At 39.1% G+C, this 14,601-nt stretch overlaps 1 protein-coding gene and 1 pseudogene across 1 annotated transcript; one reads left to right on the top strand and one right to left on the bottom strand.

The window, feature by feature from the left end:
* The first annotated feature begins 843 nt into the window (after positions 1–843).
* On the top strand, positions 844–2,735 carry LOC146455290 (uncharacterized). Its single transcript, XM_085094415.1, has one exon. The coding sequence runs from the start codon at positions 890–892 to the stop codon at positions 2,522–2,524; it is 1,635 nt and encodes a 544-aa protein (XP_084950541.1). The 5' UTR covers positions 844–889; the 3' UTR covers positions 2,525–2,735.
* Positions 2,736–9,507: 6,772 nt separating this feature from the next.
* Positions 9,508–10,861, bottom strand: LOC146455289 (putative ATP-dependent DNA helicase Q1; annotated as a pseudogene).
* Between the last annotated feature and the right edge of the window lie 3,740 nt (positions 10,862–14,601).

The raw sequence follows: 14,601 nt of genomic DNA, 5'->3' as shown, positions 1-14,601 counted from the left end.
CAAGTGAAATTAAAAATGCAAGATTGCGGCTATAAATACAAAAATGGACAATAGATATTAATTAAAATAGTAGCATTGAAGAATGCTACCGGTTAAACAAAAAGTTTCGCACGTATAGAGTCCGTTTGAGTGTTCAAGCAAGGCTTAAGTTTCTTGATGTACAGCATTTCAAATACCAAACAATCAAATTTGCTCTGACACTTTCTCAAGATGTTAAAATGGCCCTGATTCAATAGGTGTTTGCTCCCGTGAGCTTCAAGAAAATGTTTGCCAATTGCCGAGTTCTTGTGCTCAGCAACGCGTTGAAAAAGGTGTCTGGCTGTATAGCCGACATAATCTGCATCGCACAGATCACACAAAAAATAGTAAACAACGCATTGCTGATTCACAATCGACGGCTTAACTTCCCTAGGCTTAAGATCATGTTCTAATTTCCTACTAACAAAAACTGGCTGCAATATGGGGCCAATCTTATTACTTAGGTCGTTAAATTGCCTGCGAACCGCATTGGCAGCTACTTGATCCTTAAAAGGAAGGATAATTCTGATCTTACGACCGCCTTCAGGCTTCTCTTCCGCTGCCTGTTCCGATACATTACGAAGAAAATTACTAATGATGGAATCTATGAGAGCCCTAGGATAATCTAGGCGACTGAAAATTGAGCGCAATTTGTTACATTCTAAATTGAAAGCTTCTGTTGTGGAACATAGAGCGTACGCGCAATGTAACATTGTTTTCACTAAAGACACCTTGTATCGTTTGTCGGTATGGCTATGGTAATGCAAGAGTAAGCAACTGTTCGTTTGTTTCCTGTAAACTTGAGTTTTGCTTGAAGAAACGTGACGACATCATAATCACCAAGCCTGATAAAGGTTCTGGCGTAGTGGTAATGGACAAGACCGAATACATCCGTCTTCTAAGCGCTGCTTCAATCGATAACACTTCTAAGTTCGTACATGTTGATGAAAAGCGACCAAAGAGGCGTGGACGTCCAGCTCAACATTTCCACCCGCTCTTACAGAAAGAAAAAGAGTTGCGCACAGCCTTACGTCAAATTCTACCTGAAGAGATCGCTAACTCGCTTTCTCCGAAGAGTTCCAGATTGTCACACTTGTATGGCCTTCCGAAGACCCATAAAGCCACACTGAGTATGAGACCCATTTTATCAGCAACTGGCGCCTACAATTACAATCTCGCCAAATGGCTCGAAGAGAAACTTAAGCCACTCTCCATCAATGACTACACAATCACTGATGCCTTTGCTTTTGCTGATGAAATCCGTACCATTTCCGTGAATGAGGATGACATCTTAGTCTCCTATGATGTGACATCACTTTTCACCAACGTACCTTTGAGTGAGACGATTAACATCCTAGTCCACAAAGCGTTCACCAACGATTGGTTCAACAAGACCTACGGCCTTAACTTGCAGAAGGATCAGCTTGCCAAATTACTGGAAATTGCTACAACCAACCAGCTTTTCCAGTTCAATGGTCTTTTGTACGAACAGACTGATGGGGTGGCCATGGGCTCCCCTCTTGGTCCTCTGATGGCTAATGTTTTTATGTGTCACCTGGAAGAGAAGCTCTCCCGTGATGGTCTGATGCCTGACCTGTACAAACGTTACGTGGATGATACCCTGGCTAAAATGCCTAGTGGTGACGCTGCCTCTGAGTTTCTCAATACTCTGAATGGTCTCCATCCCAGCATGAAATTTACAATGGAACTCCCTGTCAGTGGTAGGATTCCTTTTATTGGCATTGAAATCATCAAGTGTGGGACTAAACTTGAAACTCAAGTTTACAGGAAACAAACGAACAGTGGCTTACTCTTGCATTACCATAGCCATACCGACAAACGATACAAGGTGTCTTTAGTGAAAACAATGTTACATCGCGCGTACGCTCTATGTTCCACAACAGAAGCTTTCAATTTAGAATGTAACAAATTGCGCTCAATTTTCAGTCGCCTAGATTATCCTAGGGCTCTCATAGATTCCATCATTAGTAATTTTCTTCGTAATGTATCGGAACAGGCAGCGGAAGAGAAGCCTGAAGGCGGTCGTAAGATCAGAATTATCCTTCCTTTTAAGGATCAAGTAGCTGCCAATGCGGTTCGCAGGCAATTTAACGACCTAAGTAATAAGATTGGCCCCATATTGCAGCCAGTTTTTGTTAGTAGGAAATTAGAACATGATCTTAAGCCTAGGGAAGTTAAGCCGTCGATTGTGAATCAGCAATGCGTTGTTTACTATTTTTCGTGTGATCTGTGCGATGCAGATTATGTCGGCTATACAGCCAGACACCTTTTTCAACGCGTTGCTGAGCACAAGAACTCGGCAATTGGCAAACATTTTCTTGAAGCTCACGGGAGCAAACACCTATTGAATCAGGGCCATTTTAACATCTTGAGAAAGTGTCAGAGCAAATTTGATTGTTTGGTATTTGAAATGCTGTACATCAAGAAACTTAAGCCTTGCTTGAACACTCAAACGGACTCTATACGTGCGAAACTTTTTGTTTAACCGGTAGCATTCTTCAATGCTACTATTTTAATTAATATCTATTGTCCATTTTTGTATTTATAGCCGCAATCTTGCATTTTTAATTTCACTTGATAATGATGTAATGTACATCGAAACGTCGTGTTTTTTAACCTTTTTATAATGTTTTTACGAAATGTTTTATCGCAATTTTTTATAGTCAAATGTTTTTCTAAGTCTTTGCTTCTTCGTTTAATTAATAATTTATTTACTTATAAAGCGCCCTTTAACATTACAATGATCAATGGTGCTTTGCAATCCAAAAAAACTAATATTTACAATAGATATTACAATAAGAATGCTATTTGCTATAGATCATTACAGTAACAGTACTAAAATCACTATCAACTAATCACAAACCTATTAATAATAAAAAAAGTAAATAATGCAAAAATGTTTAAAATTGGGAAAATGGAAGAATAAAAAAAAAACGATAAAAATGAGTTCAGGACTGATTGCTATTTACATAAATTGCTATTGTCTCGGCCACACATGGCCAGAATAAAAGATTGTTTGAAGTGTTCTGTGTAAAATTAAGGCAGTTCATATATACTCTCGTTTCTTATGTTTTATCGACCTCAATGTTTCTGAGGGAGCAGGTGCCCTAGGCTGTGTTGGCCAGAGGAGATACTATTGAATAGCTTAGGGCAACGGTCGTCACGCCTATCACGTTAGGTTCTGAGTCCAAAGCTATCTAAACATTGATTGTATGATTCTTCGGGTGATATTATAAACAGACCCCTCTTCTGAAAGCGCTCAAGGTCCTCACTGAGATACTCAGGTAGAATATGGTGGAAAATCGGTGAGCAGTATTCTAATACGGGTCTTATAACCATACTGTAGAAATTAACAATGTACTTACAACTAACACCAGCTCTCATAAGAAGGACCAAAAAATACAAGTGCTTATTACATTTCTTAATGGACACACTTACACGTTTGTTCTACTTGAGATTATATGATATTGTAACCCCTAGTATCCTAGCACTATTTACAACAGAGAGTTCATTTCCACCAACCACGATGGGGCTGAAAGCTTGCTTGTTCTTCTTAAAATCAATGATAAGTCCTTTGCATTTATCGGCCTTGCATTGCATGTTCTGCTCGCGTGTGTTGCGTGAAAACAGAAACAACTTTGCCTTTTGTGACAATTTCTTTTTTTGCGCAGTTTCAATCTTAAGAAACTAGTTGCTTGTTCTACAGAGACTGGCTATGTGTCCTTTCATTGGATTTTCACATTTGCGACATTTGGCTTGTTTTCTCTGTCTTGTAGATGGTATCTTAATCACAGTTTGGGTGCTTGACTGCAAAACCTCTTGTTCTTCAGCTGAAAGAAAAATAGCAAAAACGAAAATTTGAAGGGTGCACTAGGCAATAATTATTATTAGTTAATTATTATAAGCTGGTTCAAAGGATTGAATGAAGTGAAATTCTTCATTCTACAGTACAAAATGTGAATTTATTACTGACCCACTAAGTGCATAACTCTCCTGGTTTGTCTCTACTTACATAAGTGTAAACATTTTGCCTGTAGATTATAGAGTTGTCAATTCTCTTTTCCGTTTCTTTCTGTACTTTTGAAAAGCATCAGATTTCTTGAGTCTATTTTGAAACTGAGATGTCAAAGAAGTTGGGACCTTGGCACTGTACTTCTCTGAAACTTTTTTCAGCTCTGATTTTGACTTGACACTGAAAAGGTCTTTCTTCATTTGCTGAGCATAATCTGATGAGGAAATAATTATGACTTGTTACTTGTTAACTGAATTCATACAAATTTCTTATTAACACAATTTCCGTAGCTAGTGAGATTAAGGTCAAAATAATGGTATTTTAACCTTTTCCTAGGGGTCTCCCTTTGATGAGTGAAATGGTCTGGCATTAGACAGAGTAAAATCTAAAGGTCACTCTTGGGAGTGAAAGGGTTAACACAAATATGTTGTAACTCACCAGTTTGAATTTTGGATAAGTCACTTTGTAGTACTCAGACCAAGTCAAAGAACCATGACCCACTAGAGACCAAAAAAATATGAATGTCTGTTATGAACCCATATACAAATGCAATGTCTGTCACCTCAATAATACAGACACAAGTATTCAGATTCAACTCAAACAACAAAACTATACTGAGTGTTTTGAAAAATCACTTCATAACAAAAATAACAAATTGAGGCCCAGGTCATGAGCCGAACTAAACTCAGTCGGTAAGTTAGTGTAAAGTACAGAGTTTGACTCAATTAAGTTCGACTGATTTCTTTTGGATTGGCTGAGGTGTTCTTTATGGCTAGCCAAGTGGGGATAATGGCTGATGATAGAGTTCGGGTCAGACGCCAATGTTTACGTGAGCCGAACCAAATGCATTATCATAGTAATGTTTATCGATGTATAACTTAGCCTCGATCTTTATTTTTATGATCTGGTTAACTTTGGCTGAATTAAGTTCTACGCTTGACAGAAAAGGCGAACTGAACTTATTTGGGTCGACCTAAGCAGCCATTAAGTTCGGCTGATATGAAGTACAGAGTTTGACCTGGGCCTGATTATGTTGAATTGAACGGTCACAATCTAGTTAAGTTTTCTAAAAAGTATTAAAGGAGCTTCAATGATCTCCCTTTTCAGTCCATAAAATGTTTCATGCGGAAGCGATTTCACTGACTTCTTTTGTCTCTCGGCTATTTGGAAGGCAGAGTAATTTTGTTTTACTGGTGGACAGGAATTTTTTCCATTGTTCAAGTCGGCAGATTTTTACTTAAACGGAGATATAAACATAACCAGCCCCTGCAAGCTGTAAACAGAGCAATTAGCAAGTGAAATGCCCTTATAGGAGCGTAAAATTGAGCTAACGTTTTTTGTTTGGGCTGATGTAAATTGAGTTGGTTCAAATAATATTGATTAAAAACGCTTTCTTCCACCTTTGCACACACTCCTCTCCTCCTGGTGTTGGTCCTCTTGCATTCTTTTCTGCTTATTTGTCGCCTCACTTGAAGATGACAGCTGTGGATGTGCCACTCTATCTAAAAAGCAACACTCAGAAGAGAGAAGTGTTGCATCGTTGATAGAGTCTGTTTCGGTATTCTTCTCGGTGTCTTCACAAAGAAGAGTATAATTGCCAAAATGAGTGGCCGTGGTCGGATAGTTGGGAGGGAGTTGGCTATATAGGAGAATCAATTGAGAAAATGTATGTTATCGAGATATGCAGAGGTAACAAAAGTCAGCAAGATTTTTGTATCTTGATTTCTTTGGTGACACATAGTGGTACATCTATAGCAAAAAAGTTATAATTTGTTGGGCACAGAATTTATTTCGCTTTTCAATGTACACTTTGAGTAATGAAATAAGTACCCAGCTCATTCTCACATAATATTGCCCAATTTAGCCAACTCAGCTTATGAAACACTAGTTGACGCCTGGGTATCAGACTGTACGGAGTTGAAGGTACACTCAATACTCGCTGGTTGTATAATTCCACATTTAATTCTCTAACCACTGGCTATCACATTCCCTCCAACTGATCTCTTTTAAAAGGTCTTGCATAACAACCGTGTCATCTCAGTTATCCGATTTCAAGATGTCAATCAGTAAAACATCACTACTAATGTATCCATAATATATCGCATCCGGTAATAATACAACACTGAACAGTTCCGGTCAAGGCTATACTCTGCAACTCTGCAAAGGGTACTTGCACTAAATGGTACAAAGGGTAATTGTTAGTATAGACTGCAGTATATCATCTTTTTATAAAAGAGCCGGCCTATTTGCTTTAATATTAGCCAGGTAAATGAAACTGTTCAAACAATAAATCTAGTTTTTAGAGTACTACTTAAGTAGATGTTTTCTAAATGTTTTCCTCTTGTGTAGAATATTCTGCATCAGTTAGCACACCTTCTTGAAACAGCTGCTTCAAGTCCTTAAGCACAAGTTTTTCACGCCCAGACCTGTACACCGTTTGAAAAACTGAGCATAGGCATGAAAAAACAATTAAAGATCACTCATAAAGCATGGGTCACACTTGGGAAAAGTTTTCATCTTTGCCAGCTAAAAAAAAAAAAAAGAAATTGAAACTGCCACCGGAAGAGGAAACCTTTAGACAGAAACGGAGGGTCGCACTAGTGGGAGGTAGTATTGTCATTATTAAAGTTGACCACGTTGTTTACCCACGTGCTTTCGAAAAACATATCGCGATCTTAACCAAAACAAGTATGCATCCCGATTGAAGGAGTGCTCATAATTATCATGGTGATTCTCCTTCTGTTTGTTCAGCTTAACCTACAGCAGTTTGTTGTCTTTCGTATGATGTACGAAGGATGGGCAGACAAATGTTTGAGGGTTTTAACAGTGGCCATGATCAGACGAGGAAATCGACGTCGACGAAGAATAGCTTGATCACCATGTGCCTGTTCAGTTCCCCATCGGGTTGAGTCATGGTTTGATCTCCACTACTACGACTTAATAGTACAGGAGACTTTTTTCGTCAGCAGCTTCGAGTTACAAGAAATTCATTCAACCGCATTTTAAACATTCTGGGACACCATTTAGTATGGCAACATTCGCGTTTTAGAGGGCCATTGGCACCAGAAAAAGTTCTTGTATTAGGACTCTACCGCCTGGGTCATGAGAATGCGTATGTAAGCATTGGGCCGTCTTTTAATGTTGGTAGAGCAACAGTGATTGAGGCTGTACAAGATGTGGTGGAAGCCTTGTACGAATTACGCCACGAGTACATCAAATTTCCGGAAACTGAAGCAGAAACTCTGGCAGCTACAGAAACTTTCGAAGACCTCTCATAGTTGGTGCGATTGATGGCTCGCACGTAAGAATAAAAGCACCAAAGAACAATGCAGTCGATTATTTTACTAGATATCAAAAGAATGACTTTATTATCCAGGCAGTAGTTAATGGTCAAAAACTGTTCTTAGATTTTGCATATGGCTATCCCAGAAGCGTGCATAACGCCTGCGTTTTGTGGCGCAGCGCAATTTTTAGAAAAGCTGAGCGAGGAGAAATTCTTTCTGCACCAACTGTTCACATAAATCGTAACGAACTGGGCCCATACATAGTTGGAGATAGTGCATATCCACTTAGCCCCTGGTTGATGAAACCATATCCTCAAGGTACTAGAGATCGTGATGAAATTAAATTCAACAAACAACTTTCTTCTGCGAGAGTTAAAGTCGAATGTTCATTTGGCTTAAGAGTCAATGGAGAGTATTGCAGAAACGTTTCAATAGCAGCATTGAATTTGCAGTTAAAAATGCAATAGCTTGCACAGTTCTCCACAACCTCTGCATCCAATGGGGGGACAACTGGGAGGAAGAAGATAATGATGACGACAACCCCTGTCCTCCTAATGTAGGGCCCAATGTTATTCGTGATAGAGACAATATTAGGGAGATTCTAAAGTTCTTTATTTGTAATTGAATTTTATTTTTCAATACTGCCATGATTGCATTTCCATTTCAAAATGAAAGGACAGCGAGTTTGTTTCGGTTAAGTTAATGAATAATAATTATTTCGAAAAAGATCACTCTGCGTGAATTAAAAAAAATATATTTGTGTAACATTCAGCTAAATTTAATCAAATGTAATCAAAATGTACACAAAAAATGTCTAAGAAATCTCAAAAAAATAAATAAAAAAGGAATACCAAAAGTAGAAAGTGCGATTTGGTGAAATTTTCAGTTCTTGTGGAACATTAAAATAGCATATAAATCGAATGAAATAAACAAACACATGTAAACTGGAACAGAGAATGTCCAGAAGTGTTCAATGAAATGTTCTAAGAAAAAGACTGGCCAGGCATGCGGTTTTACAGTTTTTCCAAGAACTTGCTGAGTGCCCCCACCAAAGCATTCATTGTTGTAAGCTGTTGCTCTTGTATTCGTGAGATTATTCACGAAAGCGTTCATATCCTTACGCTGGGTTTCCAAGCCCGCAAAAGCGGCTTGAAACATCTTTCTGTCTTCATTATCGTGTTCCTCTTCTCTCTCTCTGTTCTTGGTGTTTTTCCTCGATGTTCTTGCCTCCTCCTTTTCAACGCAATCCCCCTGATCTTGGACATTCGCTTCTTGTTCCAAGACAGCGCTCCCAGCTTCCTTCACGTTGCTTAGAGTGAGGATATCGCGGCAACCCATAACTGCATCATTCTTGTCGAAGTGGGCTGAGTTTCTGAGGTGACCACCTGTTTGTTTGCTATTCCTATCTTTGCAATTCTTGTAACGCTTGATGAGGTATTCAATTTTCTTGTGAAATTTTTTAGTGGCTCGTCTAGTACCAAATTTCAAATTCATTTGCTTGGCAATGTCATCCCAAGCTTTGCAGGCTTGACTGCTGTTGATGCGTTCAAAATTCTCGGTCCACAGGTTGATTAGCATTTTACTTCGTCGTCTGACCATCTTTCATAAGATCGTTTTCCATTGTCTACGGGTTCAGGATCAGGAGATGATTGGGAAGACAAAGACACCGAAGACGAAGACAATGAAGAAGTGCTTGCTTGTGAAGCACTTGCCTGCATGGACCTGGCCAGTAAAGCATTTTCCTGTGCAATGCTCACATGTGAAGTGCTCGGCTGCATTTTCCCTCCAGTCATATCATGGTACATGGGAAAATAGTGCAGGTATTCCATGCTATCACCATAAAAACCTTGAAATTTTGCGTGATTACAATATTAGCCACGTCCGTTCATAATGAAAAACAGTGAACTAGAATTAAATGTCCTGCGGGTATCGTTTTCATGGTACATTGAGAAGCGTTGACAGTTACCGCCGTGTTACCCATAGTTTGGCTCGACTTTTCGAAAATCTGCCTGCCCCAACCAAGCATTACGGCATCTTTGATGTTTTGCCAATTTACAAAGTTTTTACCAAAGCGGAAAACCTGTGGTCGCACTAGGCAAAGGCCCGCGATGACAGATTTCCACTGCAAAGTAAACAAATTCTGGCAAAGATTTCCCAAGTGCGACCCATGCGTTACATTACTTTGAGACAATCCTGGCACCTACATGTAGACTTACAATGTGAGCAACAAGAGTGAACTGCAACATTTGAGTTAACGTCTGCTGCATCTAGACACTCCAAAAGGAATTCCTGCAAGCATTCACTTTCCAGACGACGATATTACCTGGTATCACTCATTCCAGGTTTGTTCTTTACAATGTCTACATTGTTATAATAAAGTGTAGCCGTGGCGGGTTTCCTATCTTGGCCTGCTCTCCCTGTCTCTTAAAATCACAAATGGACCATGGTGGTCCTACATCAATGATACGTCATATTTCAGGAATGTTGACTCCCATTCCTATTGCAACTGTGGCTAATACGACCCTCACTTTAGAGATGGGTGAGGCAAGTTAAGTTAGAATTTGATCCTTCATTGCCTTTGTCTGTGGAGCATGAAATTGGGTAAACAGCCTGTTTTCTGGTAGTGCTTCTGCAGTAGAAGGGTAGTACTCTTCAATGCCCAAATTATTCCCGAAATACTTAAATGCAAAACCGCTCCATTTCAAAGGAAGATATAACACAGTTAGTGGATATGTTACTGTTTTCTCTTTAAGCTGTGTTACAATAAGCTTCACAGTTTCTACAATAAAATCTACATCTTCCCCTTGGCGGAAAACTTATTCATAAAATATGTTGCTCCTTTTTGGATTTGCAATAACTTCAAGAGGAGATTTTAAATTTAAAAATTCTTTGATTGCAAAGACATCTTTCTGGCTGGCTTTAGTGGTTAGGGGCCACCACAGGGACAGCAGGAAATGTGGCACATAGCAATACAAGCCTGGAGCAATTTTTCCCGAAATCAACCCCCGATGAAGAAAACAAAACGAGAAGAAATACATGTTTTTTAAATCTTCTTTACTTTATTAGGTAAGATTTCCTTATGATCCCATACATTTACTATGCATACACGTTTCCACTCCATTCACATTAAACTATTTGTGATAAAAAGTATGAAATTGCTGCATGCTTAATAAATGTATTGGATTATACGGAAATCGTACCTTGTATTTTTCTTGATAATTAACTCAAAGAATAAACTGAACTGTACCCCCTTAAAGGACATCAATACACGATCACGAGTGGAAGGTATTTTTTCAGGTCACATTTCACAGGTCAAATACAGATCACCGTTCAACAGATAAATAAACATGCACTAGAATGTCTCTTAGCCCAAATCTGTCGAATTTCGTAACCTGTTCACACCTAGTGCTGCAGCTTTTAAAGCTCCTTCTGAACTTCTTCTGATATGATCTTTGATCAGAGCATTGAGCGGAGAAACCACGATCACAACAGCGTGAACTTGTGATGGTGACGATTGTCCGTTCATCTTGTCGCGGAGTAGCACTGGAAGAATATGAAAAATCAATTATTTTCCATATCCTGTGGGCAACACAGCCACTACATCTCGGCCATGATAAATTGCCTCTAGACACTGAACCTGTTTTGCTTTAAGATTGATGTCAGAGTAAGTGCTGCTGGAGATCGCAAAGTGAAGGCTACTGAAAAACATAACACACGTTATGGCAGTCAAAATACTTTGTAACTCATTTCCCAATGGCCTCTCTTTGAAGTTGACAAAAATATTGTTGACAAAATATTGAAATCGAGGGGCCCCTCCCTTATGATATCAATTGTCCTAGGGACACATGACCAGACCAGACCAGGGTCTCTCTCTTGTCACAGGGGCTGAGTAGGAGAGGACCCTAGTAACAAGGTTGGAATCTCTGCCACTTGGGATAACTGACAACAGGGGAAATTAAAGTCAAATGTGCAACTTGCTTGCTGGAGAGAGCCGTCACTCTCTTGCGGTACGGGATCAAACCATGAACTGGTACACAGCAATGAGAGAGAACTTGACTTGGTTCCAACAGTGTATATTTAGTGTAATAAATGTAATAGAAAAACCATACAAACTGACTATGTTAAATACGACTTGTACAGTTATTCAACTAAAAGAGGTACAAAGAAGTGCAAACCAGGTATTCCACAAAATATATTTTTAACTCAAGAAGCTATTGTTGCAAAGGCGGTTTTCAAAAGTAACCTAAATTGAAAATTCCTAACAACAAATAACAATGAGAGCTGCAGAGTCGGCAAAAGTGCTTGGAGCATGTACTAGCAAAGTATGAATAGAATTGTAAGGTTAACGAGCCGCTGTTGAAGCACGTACCATCGCTGCTTAATTAAAGACTTTACCACCTTCAAACAAAACCTGCATATTTGGAATTCTACGAATCAGCGAAATCATTCATACTTTAAATCTGGCTATAGGACTGAAGAGAGAGCTGACGCCAAAAAGCTAATGAACAGGTATTGATATGCGAAGGTTCTACTGAAAATAACTTAAGTCACATTGAATTTTACCAAAGTGTCAAATTGGATAGACTCCGCATGGTTTCCAAGGGAACTAATTAAGGTAGATAGATTAACTTAAGTACAGTACCTATTTGGAAAAATAGTTTTTTTTTGAAACGATAACAAGGCATATTTGTGCAGGAAACCATCACTCTGGAAAGCACTTAAAACGATTAGTTTGTTGTGCCCCGAGAACAAGCGCTGTTGGCTTTTTTAAGATTATTGTTTACCAAATAACACAAAGCATCAAAACCAAACAGTTAATTTACGGGATCCCTTTATGCAGCTGAATGTGAATGAAACGAAGTGGCTTATTCATTGAAGCGAATCTAAATACAAGCTCAGCGGCCAAAGGTGACAAACGGAGTCAAAAAGACTATTTTTATACCAGAGCATCGATTTGCAAACTATTTATAAAAACTATTTTCCAACTCAAATGGTGTTCAAAGTCAAAAGCTATATGCATATGTGAGCTAATGATAACTTTCTCAACTCCACTGACACTTAACTCGCTGTTATATTAAATGTACCACACCAGATCTACTGTGATCTTAAGATCATTTTCACGGAAGATTTTGCAGATATCTTTCTTAATTCTTTCGATCTCTTTTGGTGTTTTATCGAATGCTGACAGCCTGTCGTCTCGATAAAGGCCGATGTTATTCCCGTACTTTTCAGTGAGGCGTGATAGAATGTAGCAGCCAACCAGCTCACATGTTTCTGTGCCATCAAACGACCCCATGGTGACATCGAATCGGCTGTTGGAGGTCTTCTTTTCCCATGGGACATTTTCGCTAAACAGCAGTGACCTTTTGACATGAATGATTATGTCACGTTCATGTGCGCTGATGGGTTGGTAACTGTTAGCGAAATCCAGAGAAGTCGCTAAAAATTAATTGTGGTTTGTTCTTCCCAGGAGAAAAGCGTTAATATTTTATCCTTGGTGTTGTAAGAGCAATTTCATGTGGTAAAACAGGTTCTTTCTCAAATATTTGAGCAAAAAAAAAATCCTTTGCATTCGACAACAACTTCACCCCTCGAAATGTCGGGACTGGCAAAGGGACAGAGCCCCGCCCCTCTGGGGTCACTTGGGACCTTATGAATCTGCGAAATTCAAGGATGGATAAATTTTTATGGGAATACATAAGGGCTGGTGACATTACAGCAAATGCAGGAGAAACAACTCAATCGCCCCTGAGAGGTGTGAATACTCACCTCTATCTGAGGAACTGGCGGAAAGTACATTTCCATGTAGTTTGCAACTGACTGCATCATTAGTTGCCCACCAAACTCATACCCTAATGGGCAACTGCGAGGGCGTTTCAGTCGTCTTCCACTGTAGCCCCTGTGGCCGATTTGGATGTCTGGCCGCACGCTCCATTTATGTGTTTGGCTGTGCTGCAAAATGTGTTTCTTCAATTGCTGTCGACCAAGTAAGAAATGTAGGAATAAAGTGGCTGTTTTGTTGTTTCAGCAATTCTTTGAAGAAAGATTTCGCTTATTGCAAGATACAATGCGTGCTTGTTGTGGCATAACTACTTTTATACTATCCCTGTTGTCAGCATATATACTTACCTTGTTGAAGCCACTTTTCTTCATTAAAAATTTGGTCTGCCTGTTGATGCTATCTCCATCGGTCCAGACTTTAAAGACACTTGCATGAGCTTCAAAGAGATGTAATGTGGCCAGAAACCAACCAACATCCTCTTCGATGCATTCTGTAAGAAACTGATCTGATAGGGGACATTTTGCCCCGCGTTTGTGTTTTAACATGACTCATCGGACGTTTGCAAAAGCCATGTTGACAATAACAACAGCACTGCACACAAAAACGTTTGTTGCAAGTAAAAAGGTGGAGTTGACAAAACAAATTCCGTGGGTGGAAGTGCGGCGATTCAATGATTTACCTTCCTAAAAGAAGCGAGAAAATTTGTGGGCTTAAGCCAAAGTGACTTCAAGGCATGCAGAAAACGCAATAATTATGAGAACGGAAAAAGGAGTCCTCACGCCGGCATTTTATTAAAGCATTGAATTTTAGGTTTTTCGGTACGAAAAAATCTTTATAAATCTTTTTTACTTTATTTGGTAAGATTTCCTTATCATCCCATACATTTACTATGCATACACGTTTCGACTCCATTCACATTAAACTATTTGTGAGAAAAAGTATGAAATTTCTGCATGCTTAATAAATGTATGGGGTTATACGGAAATCGTATCTTGTATTTTTCTTGATAATTAACTCAAACAATTAACTGAAGTGTACCTAAAGGACATCAATACACGATCACGAGTGGAAGGTATTTTTTCAGGTCACATTTCACAGGTCAAATACAGATCACCGTTCAGCAGATAAGTAAACATGCACTAGAATGTCTCTTAGCCCAAATCTGTCGAATTTTGTAACCTGTTCACACCTAGTGCTGCAGCTTTTAAAGATCTTTCTGAACTTGTTCTGATATGATCTTTAATCAGAGCATTGAGTGGAGAAACCACGATCTTAACAGCGTGAACTTGTGATGGTGACGATTGTCCGTTCATCTTGTCGTGGAGTAGCACTGGAAGAATATGAAAAATCAATTATTTTCCATATCCTGTAGGCAACACAGCCACTACATTTCGGCCATGATAAATTGCCTCTAGACACTGAACCTGTTTTGCTTTAAGATTGATGTTAGAGTAACTGCTGCTGGAGATCGCAAAGTGAAGGCT

The sequence above is a fragment of the Pavona decussata genome, unplaced genomic scaffold (assembly GCF_977016875.1).
Source record: "Pavona decussata unplaced genomic scaffold, jaPavDecu1.1 SCAFFOLD_280, whole genome shotgun sequence".
Taxonomy (NCBI): Eukaryota; Metazoa; Cnidaria; class Anthozoa; order Scleractinia; family Agariciidae; genus Pavona; species Pavona decussata.
This window is presented reverse-complemented; position numbering and strand designations above follow the sequence as displayed.

Bases quoted from the DNA above. Each gene is read 5' to 3' on its own strand.
- LOC146455290 (XM_085094415.1), top strand. From the start codon at position 890: ATGGACAAGACCGAATACATCCGTCTTCTAAGCGCTGCTTCAATCGAT.